Source organism: Mytilus galloprovincialis, chromosome 13 (assembly GCF_965363235.1).
Source record: "Mytilus galloprovincialis chromosome 13, xbMytGall1.hap1.1, whole genome shotgun sequence".
In the NCBI taxonomy this organism is placed as follows: Eukaryota; Metazoa; Mollusca; class Bivalvia; order Mytilida; family Mytilidae; genus Mytilus; species Mytilus galloprovincialis.
In genome coordinates this window covers 16166949-16189314 of record NC_134850.1, presented here as the reverse complement: position 1 = coordinate 16189314, position 22366 = coordinate 16166949, and the positions used below count along the sequence as shown (strand labels likewise).

The window sequence follows — 22366 nt, the reverse complement described above, 5'->3', positions numbered from 1 at the left end:
GAGTGAGAAAACCGAATGTTTATGCGCTTAAGTATAACCCATTTTAGCTCATTAATCTTTACTAGTGGCGCTTTAAGTGTAATTTCCATTGCCCATTTTAGCGATTAAAAGAAATCATTGTAGATAAATAAATTTCATATAGTATCATAACAGTATAAAAATCCAAGCAAGAAAAGAAACTGCAAATTATAAAATAACAACAAAACAAAACAAAAAATAAACCAAACCAAGAATAACTACAAGGTAAACGTTTTCCTTACACATATTTCATATTATTTCGATAATCTGCAAAAATCCTGAAAGAACAATATGAAACGTGTAAGAGCATATTAAGCAACGAACATTAAAAGCAATCAATTCTGCCTTAGCTTCAAAAATTACAAATGGCGATTTTTTTTTCAAGGGCTGACAGGTGATTTGTACTTACATTTAAATATGGTACACACATGTAACTCAGGTGCCATTCATATTGTGAAATCATGATGAAAAAGCTGGATTGACTAACGATATCTACAGTTATAATATATTATGCTCAAGTTTAAAATACAGGAGCTAGCAAATCAGTGGTTGTCTGCCTTATTTGTTTTTGTTAGTTGCTTAGCCATAAAAGAGGCCGTTGTTTTTTCTCTTTGAATGGGTTTATATTTTGCAATAATGGTGCATTTTCTAGTTGACTATACTGTATTGGTGCTGCTCATTGGCAATTATACTACATCGTCTTATACAATATATTAACTGATATCTATGAAGGATATGTCCAGATAATAAAAATTACAAGAAGAAACTTAAACGACAAAAGCAAACCATAACTGAATGAAAGACATGTGTCATAATTGAAAACTTTAAGAGAGAGAAAAAGAGGACAATAGAAATTAAATTTTCGCAAAAAACTTCACTAAAACCAAAGATGGAGCAACACGAACATTCCAGGATAATTAGTTATCAAAGGTACCAGGATTATAATTTTGTACGCCAGACGCGCGTTTCGTCTACATAAGACTCATCAGTGACGCTCATATCAAAATATTTATAAAGCCAAACAAGTACAAAGTTGAAGATAAATTTCCATGCTGCGGAAGGGTTAAAAAGTCTTCCTTATGAGTGACACCCGCACGCTGTCTTGCTCATTAGGAATTTTTGAAAGTAACTCTATTTTTTGTACAATTAACAAAATGTCCAAGAGAGATACGCCTCGCTTCATTTACACTGAATATAGGAGGTTCTTAAATCAAACAACACATCATATGCATTCATTGAAATTGCATATTTTTAAGAAAACAACTACGAATTTAAATCATATCTTTTTGAAGAGTCTTAAATGGGCTTACGTAAAGATGTTATCCTCAACTGATGATCCATTACACGTATTGATTCATACCTGAATATAACTTAAGGCAATTACTTCTAATGTCCTCCTTTTCTCTCTCGAAAATTATTGATAAATACAATGCATGTTACCTTTCACTGCTACTAAGTGTTTCACATATAAATAGATATAGGAAGCTGTGGTATGAGTGCCAATGAGACAACTCCCTATCCAAGTAACAATTTATAAAAGTAAATCATTATAGGTCAAGGTACGGCCTTCAACATGGAGCCCTGGCTCACAACGAACAGCAAAGCAATAAAGGGCCCCCAAAGAAAATAGCTTTTTATTTTAGAAAAAATCCTAGTGTAAAAACAATCAAACGGGGAAACCAACGGTCTAATCTATATAAAAACGAGAAACGAGAAACATGTATGAACTACATAAACATAGGACAACCACTGTACATCAGATTACTTCATAGACATGTGCAAAATGCATGTTTCTAAAATCAAGCTGTTTGTTTTAAATTTCATATTGTGGTTTTAATCCGTCAATCTTATATATGAAAAAAAAATAGTAAAGTATTTTAAAAACATTATGTAAGTCTGTTCAAACCTCAGTATGTCAATAAAGGCAACAGTAGAATACTGCTGTTCAATAGTCATAAATCGATTAAGCGAAATAAAAATTGAAAAAAAAGTCGGCACTCGATATCTTGATGTGTTTTTTGATTTGTTTGCTCGGTTAAGTTTCATTTTCATAGGTGTATATATTGTACCTCTTATATCCTAAATATTTATGTTAAACATTGAATTGTGCTCTTTCAAACATAGCGATGTATATATTTTCATAGTATATCGGTTACATACTAGTTCTACATACTAGTGATTCAGTAGCACACGTACAATCTGTATTCCTTAATGTTTTTCTTCTATTATTTTCTAAAAAAAGGACTTCGTGTTATGCGTATTGATGAACTTTCTATGGTAGTTTATGAATATATTCTTGATCAAATTAAAACAAAATATATCGTCAGTTCATTTTGAAAGCAAATAATGTCGTTTTCCTTTATCAATTTGCGTCAATTTAGATTTTATCGTCTGTTTTATTTGAACCACTGTACTTTCTTACAGACACTATAATCATTTTAAGAATTTTGTCCACATTTATTCCAACAATTCAGTCAATTGTTACATTTATATAATTGAATTGTATCACCATTAACGATATATTGTAAATAGAGCTAGATGGTGAAAGGAAAAGCAGTGACTTAAATTAAATTGCATTTGTGAAGGCTTATCGCGACAGACCAGACAAAGTAAAATGACGTAAATACAGCCATGACGCACGATGAATATCAAAAGTGAAAGTGTGTTGTCGCTTTATATCCACTACATGTTTTGTTCCAATATGTTATATTTCTTGTCAACGTTATTGGAAGTGTTCAAAAGCACACTTTTCAAACTTAGAACCGCTATCAATTGTGAGAAAGATCGCGTAATGCACGACATTCGGTGACGGAATCTTTTCTTTAATGATTGATGTTTTCTTTTACAGTTATCTACAAAAGCAACAAAACTATCAATAATGAGCCTATTAAAACATAGTTCCAATAAGAATAAGAGAACACCATGATATAACATTCTGCTTCCTAATTGTTATAGTCTTCTTTACAATTATATACTGCTTGCTTTTTTAGCATTTGTTTATGTAACTAGGAAGTCAAAGTATCATATAAATTTTACTGCAATTTATTTTCTTTACCTTTTGAGAAAGACAATACAAGGTTTTTGTCTCTTTGTTTTCAAGGAGACAAAATTGAATTGAATACAGAGAAACCTGTCTGAATCCGAACTTCTTCGAAACTTGAGATTTGTTTTCGGATTTGGCAGATGTTCTGTTTATTAGGTTCAAAACGCTTAAAATTTTATAATACTGGACTTCAAAACACATTTTGTTTTGACAGACTTTTACGTTATACGAGATTTGGTTTAGACAAGTTTCACTGTATATGGAATATATGATGAATCGTAACGGGTTCGACAAAAGTGTCTATGCGATTCCATTATTATCAACGTAACAACATCCTTAACTTAGCATGTTTTGTCCAATTGTCTTTCATATCAGCGAGGGTATCAAGAAGTTTCATTACATTTTTAAATAAAACAACTTACGTATGCTGATACTAAATCTGTTAATGTTATGACGCCGTTTCCGAGTTTTGTGTTCGAGAAGGTAAACATAGATATAAAAGATGTCTTAGAAATAGGAGACTGTTTCCTATTCTGAACTGTAAACATTGCGTGAGCGGAAACTATCTGATCTAAACTGATAATGCTTATAGTTGTGACGATAGTAAACGGGAAAAGGAAATGAATGATATTAAAGTGAAGGAAATTTACTTTATATTGCACGGCACATGTTTATATTAAGATTCATGTGTTTTCAGTCATTGATCAATTATGTAATTTATATAGATCAAAACGACGCTTCCTTAACTTAAAGACGTTAGAATATTTTAAGAGTTAGCTAAATTGTTTGGTAAACGCTCTTCAGACGACAATAGTAAAATGAGTTAACTGATTGTAACTTTGAATCAGGACGCAAGTTGCATATCTTGTATAGGTATATCATTGTGTAAAAAATATAAAAATATGAAATGCCCATTATATTTTTTATTTTTAAGATTTTGTAAAACGCAAAATTACTGGTTTTGTTACCATCAGTATGTAATATACAAATAAAATTGGGAATGATAATGGAGAATTTGTCAAACAGACAGTAACCCGACCGAAGAGTAGAATATAACCAGCAAAATAAAATATCAAAAGGTCAATAATAGATATGTTTGAAAACCCGAATACACGGAAGCTTTATGACCAAATTGGACCCAGAATTAAAGCAAGTTCATCTTTGGTCAATTGTGTCTATGGGAGTAAATCATGTCAGCGTTTAGAGAAAAAAAGTAAATATAAAAAATGCAGAACAAAAGAACAATTTAAGTTTGAAAGTCCTTTATCAAATGGTAAAATCAAAACTTCAAATACATTAAACGAATAAAAAACAATTGTCATATATCTGACTTGGTGAAGGCATTTCTTAATGTAGAAAATGGTAGAAAAGCAAAACTTAATAGATTTCTGCGTCCGAGCTTTTCAGTTTAAGCAACACGCTATTCGAAAGCTAAGAAATGTATCAATACTAAAAGACGTGACATTTTTTTATGACAAGAAGGGAACATCAAAATTTAGCCAAATTCGTATAAGGTTTATTTCGCAGGAAGTAGTCGAAATCTTAGTTCCTTAATAGTTCACCAACGAGAAAAAAATTATCAATCATGTCAGCACTGAAGTTATCAAAGGTACAACGCTTATAGTTTGATTCACCTGTTGCGCTCTTCGTCTACATAAGTCTCATCAGTGACGCTTAGATAAAAATATTTAGAAAGTCAAACAAGTATAAAGTTGAAGAGCATTCAGGACCCAAAATTCAAAAAGTTGTGCCAATTACGGCCAAGGTAATCCATGCCTGGGATAAGAAAATCCTTAGTATTTCGATTAATTCATACTTTTGCAAACAGTATATTTATATGCACTGACTGCTGAAAAATTATAACCAAACCACTGAACTCCAAGGCATATTAAAAAAGGAAGTCCATAACTCTAAATCAAAACATATCAATTAACTTATGATACCCTCGGGGATAGTTATAACAGTACACCAACAAAGAATAGAATGTCGGAAGCAGTGTTGACTGCGTTCGTGATACCATAGGGGACTTGTATAGTAGAACTTCAACAATTATTAAAAAAGAGCAAGTTATAAATCATGTTGGTGCTGTCGAAAAGTCTATTGAGTTGTTGATAGCCTATGGGACTAATATAACAGTTCATCGGCAAAGAATACAAAAGATATCAAACTTATTGGTACTGAAGCACTGTTTACTATTCGTGCTACCCTAGGGACTAATATCACAGAACTCAAACATCAAACATATGTCTTATATAAGAAAAACACGATATTAATCATTTTGGACTGAGGCACTGTCTCCTGAGCTCTTGGTTATCAAGGAGACTAGTATTGCTGTACTCAAACATATAATTGTATATAAGAAAAGCAAGTTATTGATAATATCTGAAGCACTGTCTACTGAGCTCTAAATACCCGAGGGGAATAATGTAACAGAAAATGAATTTAGGGACATCAAGATTATTTAAAATATCGATACTTAAGCACAGGCTAATGACCACTGTATACCATAGGGGACTCGTATAACAGTAAACCAACAGATAACTTATATAAAAAGCAAGTTATTAACTATGTCGGTTTCGGGACACTGGCTAATGCTCATGATACCCTAGGAGACTATATTAAAAGTACACAAACAGAGCATTTTTTGTAAAAAGCAATTGATTAATTATGGCAGTACTTGGGCACTGTCGTCTGTTCTTGATACCCAAGGGGACTAAAACAATAGAACACCAACATCAAACTTATATAAAAAGGCAAATTATTAAACATGCCGGTTCTTGGACACTGTCTACTGCTATTGCTACCCCGGAAACTAAAATATAAGAATCCCAACAGTTAATTTATATGAAAAAAGCAAGTTATTAATCATGTCGGTTTTGGGGCATTGTCTTCTGCTGTTGATACCCTATGGGATTAATTTAATAATACACCAATAGAAAAGTTATATAAGAAAACAAGTTATTGGTCATGTCAATTCTCGGGCATTGTCTTCTGATCTTGATACCATAGGGGACTTATAGAACAGTGAACGAACAGAGAATTCATATAAGTAGCAATTTATTAAACATGTTTGTTCATAGGCACTACTGTTCTTGATACCCCGGGAACTGATGTATTAATATACCAACAGAGAAATTATATATAAAAAAAAGAAAATTATTACATGTGTAGGTACTAAATCACTGACTTCTTGATACCCTCGGGAATAATATACCAGTACACGTGCAGCAACCATTCCGTTTGCGTCTTTATATGTTAGGGTTTATCTTATCCTTGGTAAATGAATGTATTTTCCACTATAAAACAAAGAATTTCCTAGTTCTTGGATAGGTTTGTCAATATATATATATATATGTTCATTCAATAAGTTTTATTGATTTATAAAATGTATTTATAGAAATAACACGAAATATAAATGTTTCATGGGTCTTTTTCATTCATCGTTATACTTTTATAAATTGTGACTTGGATGGAGAGTTTATTGTCTCATTTGCACGCATACTACAGCTTCTTATATCCATCTAGTACACGAGGTTCATAGAGTTATATATGATATTTATTTTTCATTTGTCAGTGATGTATAAAATATATATTATCATAGAAACAATTTGGTCTCTTTTGTAGGGCTATTTTACATTTAATTTACATTGCTAAAAATTCTTATCAAATTTTTTTAATGTATTTGAAAAATCCGTCAACGCTTGACCCGAAATTGTAGATATAAAAAAAACATCATAATATTAATAACGGTGATAATCTAAGCAAAGAAGTAAATCCAAATGTTATTTCAAAAACCTGGGAACATGTAGCATATAATTCATGCATGGTAACATGTCACAGATACGCTTGCGTTTGGAAGCATTATTTGTTATGATGAAGTCTTATTATTTTGCGATAATACTGTTAAAATGATCAATAATAAGTGTTTTTAACAGTTTTTGCAACCATTTATTCATAATTCCGCTTTTATCCCTTATGTATTTTTCGCCACAATTTAGTGTGGCTCCTTAGAAAAATTGAAAAATAATATTTGTTGTCATAAGATGGACGACAAAATACAATAATATCCCTTGCGGCTGCAGCTGCAGACCGCTGATTTTGTGAAAATACATAGCTGATAGGAGCTTTCCTTTATTATTATAATAATGTTGAGATACTTCCGGGAAATTTATCAAAAATTGAAATATAATCAATTAACATATTATTGTTTCATATATGATTTGTACGGACAATATCTACCTTAATAAATGTCATTACTACGTACATGACTGTAATCACTTAAATAACAATGGGTCTCAAAGTCTTTCATGAAACGTTTTCCAGACACTCATATAAACAGCAAACACAAATAAGGAGTTAAGTATTGCAGATTAAAAGAGGAGCTTAAATTTCAAAAGTAATAGCAAGTTAGATATTAAGCATCTACAAAGGACTACATGCATTCATCAATTTGACTTTTGCAAATCAGGACATTAAATTCGTTTTGAAGATTTAAAATGCTCTATTATTATTCGCACAATAGATATTTATTAATGACATGCAGTTTTCTTTTTCAGATTCAAACTTTAATGACAAGTTACCATGAATAAAAACGTCACCATGGAAAACCAAAGCAATTGCACAGCTGGAATTATACCACAAGCGGGTTCTGATTTTGAAAACATTGGCGTGATGTGTATGCTGTCAGTATTCAGTGTCATGGGAACGTTTGGAAATGGATTAGTCATTTATGTGTACTCTAAAAAACGTGATAAGTTGACATCTAACGTGTTTATAATGGGTTTAGCATTAACTGATTTTACTACATCATTGTTGATTATGCCATATACTGTGGTGTTTACCTTTTTAGAAGAAAAGGTACTGTTTGACATACCATGTAAAATCTTTTATTTTCTCGTTACCTCGAATGTGCCACTGTCGGCTTTTATTATGGTGGCAATAGCCGTGGATCGTTATCTTTGTATATGCCATCCATTCCTGCATCTTTTGACAGTTCCAAGAGCAAAAATTATATTGCTACTACAGCTAGTCTTTGCTGGAATACTCGGTTTGATAACAGCTCTGATGCACTCTGTGTATGCCCTACCAGAAGAACTTCTAGATTTGGATCTCGAATATCCATATCACAAAAACATCAGTTTTGCTGAATGCGAATCAGTTTACACAGGAACTTGCAAGCATACAAGTAGAGTTTTCAGTGTAGAATTTAATTTATTTTATCAAAAAGTATATTCTTCCTTCTTTTTGATATCTCTACTTTTAGTGTTTACACTTTATATAATGATTTATAGATATGTCACATCACGAAGGGCAAAACGCCAAAAACAGAAGAATGCCAAACAGTTTTCAACCACAATGGTTCAGACAGAAGCGTCACAAATTGATAACTCCAAGGACAGTCATGATCACCCGCATCCTACAAAGGTTGAAGTGAACGAGAACGGAGTCAGTACAACCTTACTACCACCTGACCATCAGGAAGAACAGGTGAGACGACAGCGGAAGTCAGTGCGAGAGAAAAGGGACCACAATGCATTAGCAAATATAAAAACTGCTTTGATGCTATTCGTAGTGGCTGTTGTGTTTGTCATAGCTTATCTTCCACCCTGGCTAATGGCTCTCATGGTTGTTCAGTATGTCAAATTTGTATTTTATTCGTATTTCGTATACAACGTTGTCAATCCATTCATTTACGCGTTCATGAATCCAACGTTTCGAACAGACCTGACAAAGGTATTTGGAAAATGTTTAAAAAAGAAGTGAAAAAAACAAAGCCAAATATTTATTATTGTAGTGATATTCATAACAGATAAACAGTATTTAATATGACAATGACAATACATAGAAACGCTTCAGTGGTGTGGATACTAATAATGTAAAAAGAAAATGAAAGTAGGTCACGCAATAAGAGGTTTCAATTTAAAAATAAAAATTAATGATATTTAGTTTAAAGAGTTTTTATCCGTTTCTTTCAAATTGCTGTCATTATCATAGTTTATTTATGTTTGACCACTCTATTTGCACAAGTCAACCAAGATTGATCTGAAACGGTCAATTTGAACTATACGCTCTGAAACAATAAACCATTAAGTTATTTTCAGTATCTCATGCAATCCGAAGACTTCGTTACTGTATTAAATCCTGTACTGACATGGAAAATATGCTTCAATTCAGATCTGTTCAGACTTTTTATAAATTGTTCAGATCAAAATTACCGTTTCAGACTAAAATTTCATTCGTTTTTTTTTCAGTCCATCGTTGTCATTCGATAACTGTTATGTTCTCACATTTGAAAACTACCACAGATGGAAAAAAAATCTGACGTGGGAAATAATGTTGAAACAATGAGATCTACCTATTTACATCAAACCTATTAGACGACTTTTTATAGGAGTTATTGTCCTTATTTAATGAATTTTGCCTAATGTTTGAGTATCATAATATAGAAGCACTCACTTTAAATAGAAAAAAAATATCAGCATGACAAGATATACAAAGAGTCAGATGGCCGAAATCGTCAGTGGAGTAGTCACAACTTTGCACTTTAATGACTACATGTATTTAACGACTGCTGTTTTACAAACATGACTATATTCATGTAAACTTTACTCATATATAGCTGTCTATGCGGTTTGGACTTTGCTCATTGTTGAAGGCCGTACGGTGCCTATAGTTGTTAATTTCTGTGTCATTTTATCTCTTTTGGAGATTTGTCTCATTTGCAATCATACCTCATCTTCTTTTTATAAATTGAAAAGATACTTAAATAGCCCAAATGATCACTATGAGGCAAGTTTCATAAAAATACGTCCGTTCATGAATATGGGTTATTTTAGTTATTGCCTTTAAATAACGAATCTCATTTCCTGTTTGCAATTTTGTCTTTTATCTTGAAGATTAATAGATATATAGAAACTTTAAAAGTTTAAATGTGGTATATAAAAGAAATTAAAAACAAACAACAGCGAAAAATAGCAGCAACGTAAGTCATACAAAAAAAAGAGAATTTAGTCTAAAAAAACCAGGTGTTTTTGGAGTGATACTACATGTTCAATCGGACGGAGAACATATTTGATTGATAACAATCATAGTTTCGGTCTTTACTTTTATCCTACGAGGAAAACTGATCTTTGTTAATTAAATCAATGTTTAATTTGTAAATACTAAATATCTTTTCTCTGAAAACAAAATAAAATTTTGGGTTTAAAAATGAAAAATAAAAGAGTGATCAGATCTTAAAACATTAAATTAAAAATGAAAAGATATATGACCAATAGCTACTTATACCAGGCGAAACATTGAATGGTCTTTCTATTAACGTTTTTTATAAGTAACGATTTCGATGGCCTCTTGCTTTCCTATATTGTAGGAGTTCTTCTGTTTCGACCTTTTCTTGGGTCAAAACAAAGTCTTTCGTGCCAAGCATATAGAATTTAGGAGTAAGAACAAATTTTACAAAAGTTAAGCTGATGATAGAATATTGTATCGGGTATATGGGAATTGTCTTCCTCGAGGTTGTTTCCCTGCCAGCGAGCACATTGGATATCAACATCAGCATGTCCGCTAAAAACCAAGAAAGGCCAATGTTTAAAAAAGAAGATGTGGTATGATTGCCAATGAGACAACTATCTACAAAAGACCAAAATGACACAGACATTAACAACTATAGGTCACCGTACGGCCTTCAACAATGAACAAAGCCCATACCGCATAGTCAGCTATAAAAGGCCTCGATAAGACAATGTAAAACAATTCAAACGAGAAAACTAACGGCCTTATTTATGTAGAAAAAAAAAATGAACGAAAAACAAATATGTTACACATAAACAAACGACAACCACTGAATTTCTCTACCATATGTTATCATCTTTAGTATATGAGTATACTATTTATCACATGCCATCAATGAACGAATCAAATTGTGTAAAGAGTAATATTAGTATTTAGGAAAAGACAGGTATTGTAAGTATACAATCCATAAATATATACAAGGATTGTAGTTAACACATATAAAATAAAAAAATCTATACACCACAAAAACTTTGTAATAAGTGACAACAGCAGCAAATATTTCTAAGGATCGTTTATAGAATTACTAGAAACATACATGAATGATACAGACTGGTTTTGTCAAAGAAATTGAGAATCAATGAATGTATGAAAAAAATGTGAAATAAGCTAAAACACCTTCGTAGAAATCTTTCAATTAATTGTAAAATATAGAGATCATTTACTGTTTATGTTTGATATGTCTGCTGCATCTGGATAACTAATTGCAGATGTGTGTATTTGCACAAAATGTCTAAATTGAAATCACATTCTGACCATGATAATCAATGTACGCGTTTCCCCGATTTACATGACACAATTTCAGTGTTAAAAGAAGAAGAAATTACAACGAAAACGATTGTTTGACATATTGCTTAAGTTCGATTTTATTTTCTCCTATATACGACACGTCTTTAAGTAATGTGTACTCCCATGTCAAATGACAATACTGAACTCCAGTTTTTTTTTTAAAGTTGCAGACGGACACAAGTATTGAAGGACTTGCTGATTACTACTGACCTTCTATCGATACAAAAACAAACCTTGCTAATTACTACTGACCTTCTATCGATAAAAAAACAAACATTGCTAATTACTACTGACCTTCTATCGATAAAAAAAACCTTGCTGATACATTGTTTTTGCTCCTGCTTTTCATATGATAATGTTGGTCAAGTCTCATGTATTCAACTTAACAACATGAGTTCACTAAGGTATATACATATTGTCACGTGTGAATCACCAAATCAGTAGTAAAACCTTTAATAAAGATAATATCCCGTTTGACTTATTGGTGTATAAAATGCACCACTTCCGCTCAAAATGGTGATGTTCATTTCAATATCTCGAATAGGGAAAAGGCTGTATTCTCCTACTATTTTAAACGTTAAAAAAGACACACTAACAATCTTGTAACTGTCTGAGGGGAACTTTTTGCAACGCATATTCTTAGATGCACGATTTTAATCTTAGATACGTGATTTTAGTCAAAAATGCATGATTTCAGTCAAGAATGAATGATTATTTTTTTATTAATATAAGTTTTTATTGGATTCTGCATGTGTCTGTCCAAAGTCAGACAGTCGTTTGTTGTTGTGTATATTTTTTTTTATTCATTATTTCTACATAAAACAGGCCGCTAGTTTTCTTGTTTGTTTGTTTTACATTTGTCCATTCGGGACATTTTAAAGATGACTTTCGCTTCGACAAAACAGCATCTTGTTTTTTTTCATAGAAAAAAGAGGGACGGAAGATACCAGAGGGACAGTCAAACTCATAAATCGAAAATAAACTGACAACGCCATGGCTAAAAATAAAAAAGACAAACAGACAAACAATAGTGCACATGACACAACATAGAAAACTAAAGAATAAGCAACACGAACCCCACCAAAAACTAGGGGTGATCTCATGTGCTCCGAAAGGGTAGGCAGATCCTGTTCCACATGTGGCACCCGTCGTGTTGCTTATGTGATAACAAATCCGGTAAATAGTCTAATTCGGTAGGTCATATGCATGAAAGGGAAGGGGGTTGTTGTTACGACGTAAGGAACATATCCGTAAATTTGCACCTATCTACAAGTCCGACCATTTTTTTGACTTTTATCTTTGTGAAAATGCATGGCACATTTGCGACTGTACAATTAACGAACACGAATCATTTTTAGCAAATCATTTTACTCATTCAATCCTTTCTTGCTTCGTAATATAAAGGACTATTGGTAATTGTGTTGTTCGTAACTCAAATATAAATTAAAAACCAATTGTTCAGAGAACAATTGAAGGTCTTTCCACTAGTAAAGATCTATTTTGATATGGAAATATGAAAAATCAGTTTAAAATGTTAGTTCCTATGGCTTTATGATGTATTAATATCTAGAACGTCCTATTAACCTATGACCTTGACCTCAATTTCAAGGTCACAAACCAAGGATCTTAAATCAAAAGACCCTAGGTCTTTAATATGTTTGGTTAAAGAGTAATATCACTTTACGGGTAAACCTAAATATAAGATGGGCAAAAACTCCCATTTATTATTTGCGCACCCTTTCAACCAAAATATACAAGTAAGGACATGTCGCAAATAACAATTTATGAAAAATTATTTGTCAATATGTCATACGGTATTTGAAAATCAGTGAAAATAAGCAAAAATCAAAATTTAGAACATGACCTTGACCTTTGACCTTGACCTCATTTTCATTTTTTTGGACCAAGGACCTCAAATCTGAAGACCCTAGGTCTCTATCACTTATGGTTTACCAGTTAGAAATGCATATTACTTATATCATTTACATAAGGGGAAATAACTCTCATATGGAGTCTCTGGAAAGCTTCGGTCCAAATGAATTGCCTAATTCTGAAGATGTAACGAGCAATTTGGTAAAATAAATTTGTCGTAATCTTTTACGGTTGCGAAGGAGTAGTGGCCACAAGAAAAACAGTGTTTGGGGAGATAACTCTTACAACGCAAAGTATTTGGTTACGCAGTTGTCAGTTTTAAAAGCGCATACACTTTACGACATCATATTCCAAATATCTAAGCGACATCTTTTGAAACATCAATACTACGCAAGAAAAAAATTAGGCGGAAGAAAAAAAAAAAAAAAATAATAATAATTAAAAACCAATTGTTCAGAGAACAATTGTAGGTCTTTCCACTAGTAAAGATCTATTTTGATATTGAAATATTAAAAATCAGTTTAAAATGTTAGTTCCTATGGCTTTATGATGTATTTATATGAATTTAAAGCAAAGGTCAAAATCTAGAACGTCATATCAACCTATGACCTTGACCTCAATTTCAAGTTCACAAACCAAGGACCTTAAATCAAAAGACCCAAGGTCTTTAATATGTTTGGTTTATTAGTAATATCACTTTACGCGTAATTCTAAATGTAAGATGGGCAAAAACTCCCATTTATTGTCTGCGCACCCTTTCAATCAAAATATACAAGTAAGGACATGTCGCAACTAACAATTTATGAAAAATTATTTGTCGATATGTCATAAGGTATTTGAAAATAAATGAAAATAAGCCAAAATCAAAATTTAGAATATGACCTTGACCTTTGACCTTGACCTCATTTTTATTATTTTCGACCAAGGACCCCAAATCTAAAGACCCTATGTCTTTATCACTTATGGTTTACCATTTAGAAATGCATATCACTTAATTAAATGGAAAAGGGGGAATAACTCTCATATGGAGTCTCCGTAAAGCTTCGATCCAAATGAATATCCTAATCCTGAAGATGTAACGAGCAATTTGGTAAAATAAATTTGTCGTAATCTTTAACGGTTGCGAAGGAGTAGTGGCCACAAGAAAAACAGTGTTTGGGGAGATAACTCTTACAACGTAAAGTATTTTGTTACACAGTTGTAAATTTTTAAAGCGTATAAACTATACGATACCATATTCCAAATATCTAAGCGACATCTTTTGAAACATCAATAATACGCAAGAAAAAAAATTAGGCGGAAGAAAAAAAAAAAAATAATAATAATAATAATCAGAACAAATTCAATAGGTCTTTCCACGGAAAGGTGGAAAGACCTAATAATCAGAACAAATTCAATAGGTCTTTCCACGGAAAGGTGGAAAGACCTAATAATGTCACATCATGGGTTGGATATCATGTGTGTGGGACCTTGTTGGCCACTTTTGAAAGTTTTACACAAAATTCATTAGATTCCGAAACGGTGAAATGCATGTGCAAAGTCAGATATATGACTGTTGTTTTCTATTTGTTTGATGTATTTGAGCTTTAAATTCTGCCATTTTATAAGGGTCTGGTCGATTTGAATTTTTCTTGGATTTCGTTTTATTTAGATACTAGTATAGGAAGATGTGATTTGAGTACCAATGAGACAACTCTCCATTCAAATAACAATTTATAAAAGTAAACCATTAAAGGTCAATGTACGGCCTTCAACACGGAGCCTTGGCTCACACCGAACAATAAGCTTTAAAGGGCCCCAAAACTACTAGTGTAAAACCATTCAAACGAGAAAACCAACGGTCTAATCTTAGACTATATAAAACAAACGAGAGAAACGCAATTATTTGTTTATTTACATGTAACTTGTTGTCTGGAACGGGGATTCTTCATTCAACGAATATGATCTTTTAAGTAGAGTTTGCGAGAAAAAAGCGTTCAAAAGATAAGAGAGTCACATCCATCAATTGTCTTTTAACTGTTTTATTTTCGTCTCGAAGTACATTTGTAGATATGTTTTCCAATTTGATTTTATCTACCAATCTATGTCTACATTTTAAATAATATTTGATGAAACATTTACAGTTAATTCCTAGAACCTTTTATCGTTATTCATAAACGGTACACTCAAAATCAATCTTTATCATTGCAATTTACAGGCATATTGGTATTTATGACAGATAGGACTAATAGAATTTTTCGAAAAATTGTGAAATTAAATGTTTATCTTCAGTCAACATTCGCAACGCAGACACATGCATTTATCTACAGTCAAATACATTTGTTTACGTCCATATTAACTAGAGTTAGATGTACTCTAACGATGTGCAAATCTAATAATTTAAAAAAAGAAGAGGAAAATCAAAGAGAATTAATAAATTTTATGAACTTCAGAAAGGAGAGAGACATGTTACATTGAAATCCTAAACTCAATCTGACATACATTATATGTTGACATATTTCATCGAAATGTATTCGTACAGATACGAAACGTACTCAAATTAAAGTATACCTATTATTCTTAATCAGTAGATGAAAAATGTGTCTTCAAATAAGCACATATAATTTGGAGTTTAGTATGACGTCCATTATCACTGTACTAGTATATATATGTTTGTTTAGGGACCAGCTGAAGGACGCCCATGGGTGCAGGAGTTTCTCGCTGCATTGAAGACCTATTGGAGACATTCTGTTGTTGTCTGTTCTATGGTTGGGTTATTGTCTCTTTGACACATTCCCCATTTCCATAATCAATTTTACAAATAAAAAACCTCTGAATTGTTTTCAGGCGTCCACCGCTTTTTTCTGTATCGATTTTCATCAAGAACACTTAACACTTAATTTTTGTACACGTGGCAACGTTTGGAGCTATATGAAAAAATTAGAGAAATTGTTTTCTAAATTCTATGTCAACAATGCTTATGGTAGCTTAAATTTAATTTGAGAATGGAAATCGGAATATGTCAACGAGACAACAAGCCTAGTTTTATTTTTAAATCAACTGGTCATTGTAAAATGGATTATTATAAAGCAAAGCAGTATTGACGTAATGACTTTAAAATAGCTATTGTGTTCGCTAAAACACAAATTTAAAGATAGACAAAGAGGTATCATAGAATGTTTAACTGGCCTTTGAAATTCGAAAAGGTTAACAATCATAACAGCATTTCAAATCTATGTCAGTTATTTTGATAGGTTAATAGCAATATATATTCAATATACTTTACAGAAATAATAGTTGTATTTAGCATAATTATGGCTTAAAAATAAAGTCATATATATTGCCATTTTACACATTAATTGTGCCAAAACAAGTGATCAGCTACTGTCTTGCCGACAGAAATATATTTATCAACATTACCATTAGCATTTTAAAAAGGCGTTTTATAACAAATAATATTAGGTTCATATCTTAATATTACATGTATTATGAATGATATCTGGTAAAAATCTTATAATAACGCGAATGTTGCGAGAAGTTGAAATGCAACACGATTAACAAAAAGGAACTCTTTGTGTAAATCCGACACACGTAATAATATTTATTTCATATTTAAATTCTATAGGTCAAAAAATTTACCAGCTCGGTGAAAAACAATATCATTTTGTATTGTCGGAAGCGAGTATCTGTATTCCCCCTCATTAGGATTACTAAAATCCAAATATTATAAGTTCAGGTCAGAGGAGTGCAAGGAGGCAGTTTTAACCATAATTTTCTAATACTATTACTTTTGATATTATTAAACCTGAAATTTAGAAGCAATTTTGCAAATCATGTACTGTTTATCACTTGTTCTTTGTTACTAATTGAATATACTAGGTGCTCGCCTAGTCTAAAAACTGGACAAAGCTCTTGTGAAGAAATGAAATCGAAAACATCTCTTCAAAGTGTCATACGTCTGAAGCGCTTTTTTGGAATAACTTTTATAAGTCACGCCCATAGTCGAATAAACGAAAGCCAAAAATGTATAAGAAGGAAATAGTTATCAATGGTTCCAGGGGTATAATTTAATAAACCAGACGCGCGTTTCGTCTTCCGTACACTCGTCAGTGACGCTCAGATCAAAAAAGTTATAAAGCCAAACAGTTGAAGAGCTATAAGATCAAGAAAGATAAAAAAAAAAGATTCCAACTCGATCTATGAACAAACATTAATACTAGTGTGTCCGCAGTTAGTCTCCGCAGAACTCTACAAAGAACTTTAATATTCAAAGATAAATCATCAGTCATAAAGCGTACAAATTTACAAATATGTAGCCATATTGTTTTAAAGTGAACATAAAAGTGCATTATTTTTATGTTGAAATACTATAGTATAAGTGCCTGTAAACCAGATATAAATCCAGATACTGCCATTTGGATCGGTTGGTAAAGTACTTAACAAAATATTGTCATACATGTGCTTATTGTCCACAAATCACAAAACACGACATAATATTACCAAGGAATACCGCAAGTCGATATAAATAGCGCGGCCGGTGGGTACACTTAAAACCGACTTAAAGGAAGCAAGTGCAGATAATTACAATGAGATTACCGAGTGTAAACAAATCAATTCAATGAAAATGGAAAGCAATAACATTCAATCAAAATCCTTTTAAAATTCTTTCAAAACACTTGTGCTAATGTTAGCTACGATGCATTATCTGACAGGGCAATGTCCTGTGATTATATAAATGATGCAGATGTTTTCAAGATTTGGGAATGAGACCTTTTTTTTATTTCATGCCACATATTCTTATATTCAAGAATATTTGAACAATTTTAGTAATATACAGTATCTATTTGGTAAAAACATATTTTTTAGCGCTTTACATTGCGGTTGAACAATTTTGATATCACATTGCATATTTTACACAATTTTGTAAAATGCAATCATAGGACAATATTGTAACTTTAATAATCTATTTATTAAAAAACAGACAGAGAGCTAAAAGGAACTAAGATTTTCTACAGAAATTGTGTGTTCCATTACATTCAGCTAAACCGTCAATTTATAAAGATACGATCCTTAAAACAAATATTGTAAAGAGAATTATGCAAACAAAAAAGTTTCACCCCAAACTCAACATAACATACGACGGTCCATTAAACCATGAGTTAAAACATTCAGTTGCGTGAATCTGACTAAAAAAAACCTAGCTTAAATTGCGATAGAAGTTTAATCAAGGAATATTAAGATATGCAGGGTCTTTCTAATGAGTACAAAAAGTGTTTTGAAGCTGTCTGAAATAAGGCGGCGAAAGATACCACATGGACATTCAAACTTGTTAGTCTAAAATATACTAATAACGGTATGGCAAAAAGAAAACAGATAAAAAAAAAATACAAACAAAGACACACAAAAAAGCAATAAAGAAAGATGTGCAAAATGAACTTCACCAAAAACAGGGCATGATATCAGGTGTTCCGGAAGGGTAAGCAGGCTTTGCTTCACAGGTTGCAACCTTCATTATATAACATACTAAATAAAGGCAACAGTAGTATACCGCTGTTCAAACTCATAAATCCATGGACAAAAAACAAAATCGGGGTAACAAACTAAAACTGAGGGAAGCGCATTAAATATAAGAGGAGAACAACGACACAACAACACAATGTTATACACACAGAAACGGACCAAGCATCAGACAAAATCCCGCGAGATTAACAAACATAACATCAAAACCAAATACATGAACAAGTGAAACAGGATATCCCAAAGTATTCATACCTTGACTCTATGCATAATTAACATCATTAACATGTGATGACGTTTTTCAATGACGAGATAGAAAACTCAGCTTAAAAAAAATAAAACCATGCATGCATATGTTTATATACTGTGGATTCATTTATTTTTCTTTCGTGAATTGCGGAAAACTCGCCTTTTCGTGGATATGTAACTTTCTTGTTTTGCCAAAGTCTGCATACAACCTGATAGAACATAAGTTATTTGCTGAACATTTAAATTCGTGGTTTACCTGTATCCTCTAAAACCATGAAAATTGGTATACGACGAGTACTAATGAATCCACAGTACGTTTTATTTTTTGTAAATAAACAAAAATCAAGTATAAAGTGAAGATGCACCAAGAGATGATATAACAAAGACAAAATTGCCATCAACGACATATCATTGAAGGGAAAAAATCTAAATATAACTGAGAAGACGACTAATAACTAGATTTTTGATATAGCGTTAAAATACTGTCAGACTTGTTAAAAGCCTCTTGATTTTAACTTGAAGTGCATGATATCAACTGAAATTGAAGCAAAGCTCATTCAAATGCAGTGTCTGGAACCGCCATTATGCAACATAATGTATCACTTAACATTTTTCAATTCAACTGAAAAGACTTTATTTTGGGTTGTGTGTGTAAGTTGCTAGCTGTGTCATTTACATTTGTTCCTCATCTCATTCATATAATCATATTCTCATAAACGACGAACTTTGAATGAAAAAATAAATAATGTTATATGCAACATATGTGCATTGCAGGAAATTTTATAATTGATTAAAACATTTACTTGCTTACGTACCAATTTTTTTAATTTTTTTTCAGACAAGGTCAAATAACGAAAACACACTCTTCTCTCTTTACATTTAATTATAAACATTACAAAATAATACCGTGTAAGCTGCATTCGACCTTGAAACATTCGGCAATTAGATGATTATCAACTATCAATCCAAACATTTAAGTCTATTATTAACGTCTGAGTTTGATTATTACACTGTATTCAACACTGTGATTATCTGGGCTGATTCGGATATATTATTAACTGCTTCTTTGTACTGCTTGTTTTGTTCACTCATCGTTGTCAATATAATAGAATTTTTTTTCGACTGTATACAACATGTACACATGTGAGGTTTAGCTAGCTATAAAACCAGGGTCCTCGGTCATAAAACTTTACTAAGAACTTTGAGTACAAAATTAGTGCTCGAAACACCAAATCCAGTATTTTGATTGGTTGATTTTCGAGTCACAGTACGTAAATCGTGCTCGAAAGGTTAATGACCGCAAGACCAGGTTTCATTTAACATTTCTACAACAGAAAACGTCTGTACCGAGTCAGGAAGATGCAAGTTGTTATTTATTCGTTAGATGTGTTTGAGCTCTTGATTTTGCCATTTGATTTGGGTCCTTCAATTTTTAATTTTCCTCCGAGTTCAGTTTTTAATTTTATTTGTACGTACATATGTTTAACGCTAGCTGTCTTTTACGGAGTTCAGTATTTTTGTGATATTACCTTTTAGGAATTGACGATAGTTTTTGGCGGTTTAAATGTAGAAACAGCACATTCTTTGGAGTTCAGTAAAATTGTGATTGAGTAAAGGTTCCGATTGCTTCAATCATGCTCCATTTCATGCGATTTTCTGATATTTTTTAATCGTTATTTGTTCATTCTTTTTGGTGTTGAAACTTTATGATGTAAACCATCTGACTTTCATTTAATATCAGAAATCAGACTGTGCTGGTCAAAACAATTTATTGGCACATTTTAAAAAAAATTAAATAATTGATTAGCGCATCGTCCTGTGTATGTATTAGCTTCTGTAAAGCGAATAATAAAATTATATCTGGTCTATCATCCAAGAGAATCATTTTTGTAAACTACATTAACTTGGCTTTCATTTTTGCAAGGCTCCATATTTCATTTCCTTATTCTTGTAAAAGAAATTAGGTAGAAAATCACCATAAATAAGAAGTAGTTCATTTATATTATATGTACTGAGAATTTTTTTTATTTTTAAAAAGAAATCATGCATCAAATTATTCAGATCCGTTAGGAAAATGTGTGGATAATCATGATAATTAGAAGTTATAATTTTAGTACACAAAAAAAAAAAGATTATTAACAAATGGTTTAAATTCACAATAGATTTAACATTGTAACATGTATATCATGAAATTACTGTTATATTATTCTTATAAACCATTTTGTCCAAAACCTTAACTCTAAGAACATTGTTCATGTTGTTGACGTGCAAGTTTATAAGGCAACATACATAGACAGAAAAAAAGTCATTCCTTAATTATTTCTTAACTATGTATAATGCGTCCACAAACGGATGCGTCTCAGTGACAAAAAGAAGAAATAAGATAGGTTAAAGAAATAAAGATCAATAAAAAGAGAGAAATATGTCTATTTTGTTCATACCACTAACATTTTTCAAACTCGGTCAATTATCAGGGTACGATATGTACGTGGTCGATGGTTTACGATGATGTGTTATTATAAATATTTTGATATGAGCGTCACTGATGAGTCTTATGTAGACGAAACGCGCGTCCGGCGTACTAAATTAGGATCCTGGTACCTTTGATAACTATGTACATATGGTAAGATAAAAAGTAAAATCACCAAAAATACTGAACTCAGAGGAAAATTCAAATCGGAAAGTCCCTAATCTAATAGCTAAATCAAATGATAAAACACATCAAACAAATGGACAACTGTCATATTCCTGACTTGATAAGAGTCAATTGTATATCCGCCTTTGACTGATGACTAATAGCTTGATTTAATTTATCAAATAATTGGATGGAAAACAAAAATCAAGACGCCATACTGTTGATTGCCTTTTGCATAAGAGTCAATTATATATCCGCCTTTGACTGATGACTAATAACTTGATTTAACTTATCAAATTAGTAGATGGCTACCCATTTCAGTTAACACCGGTGTTGGTTTGGTTCATGTTATGTTTTACATACTGTTGCCTTTTCCATTCTTTTGTTTATTTTCGTCTTTCTCATAGTGGCGTCTATATGTTTTCTACTTATAAAAACATATAACAGAAATACCTAAATCAAATGCAAATTCAAAAAGAGGAAGATCATAAAAGCTGAATAACAGCAAAGGCTGGCAATCAAATGTTGTGAAAAACAACTGCCCTAAACAAGTACGGTCATGTATAGTGAAAACAGCCCGTTATAAAAAAATTTTGAAGTACTTAAAAAAAAATATATGTACAAAATGGTGTGTTGTTATTTTTCATTTCAAGGTTCAAATATTCTTTTAGTGAGTGAATGAACATATTGATGCT

At 31.8% G+C, this 22366-nt stretch overlaps 1 protein-coding gene across 1 annotated transcript in view; it reads left to right on the top strand.

The window, feature by feature from the left end:
• LOC143056366 (QRFP-like peptide receptor) overlaps window positions 1-9002 on the top strand; it is a 46185-nt gene extending 37183 nt beyond the window's left edge. The window contains exon 3 of the mRNA XM_076229454.1: window positions 7618-9002. Coding sequence (XP_076085569.1) covers window positions 7643-8824 — 1182 coding nt within the window. The 5' untranslated portion in view covers window positions 7618-7642 and the 3' untranslated portion in view covers window positions 8825-9002. The remainder of the gene's footprint in view (window positions 1-7617) is intronic.
• Window positions 9003-22366: the final 13364 nt, after the last annotated feature.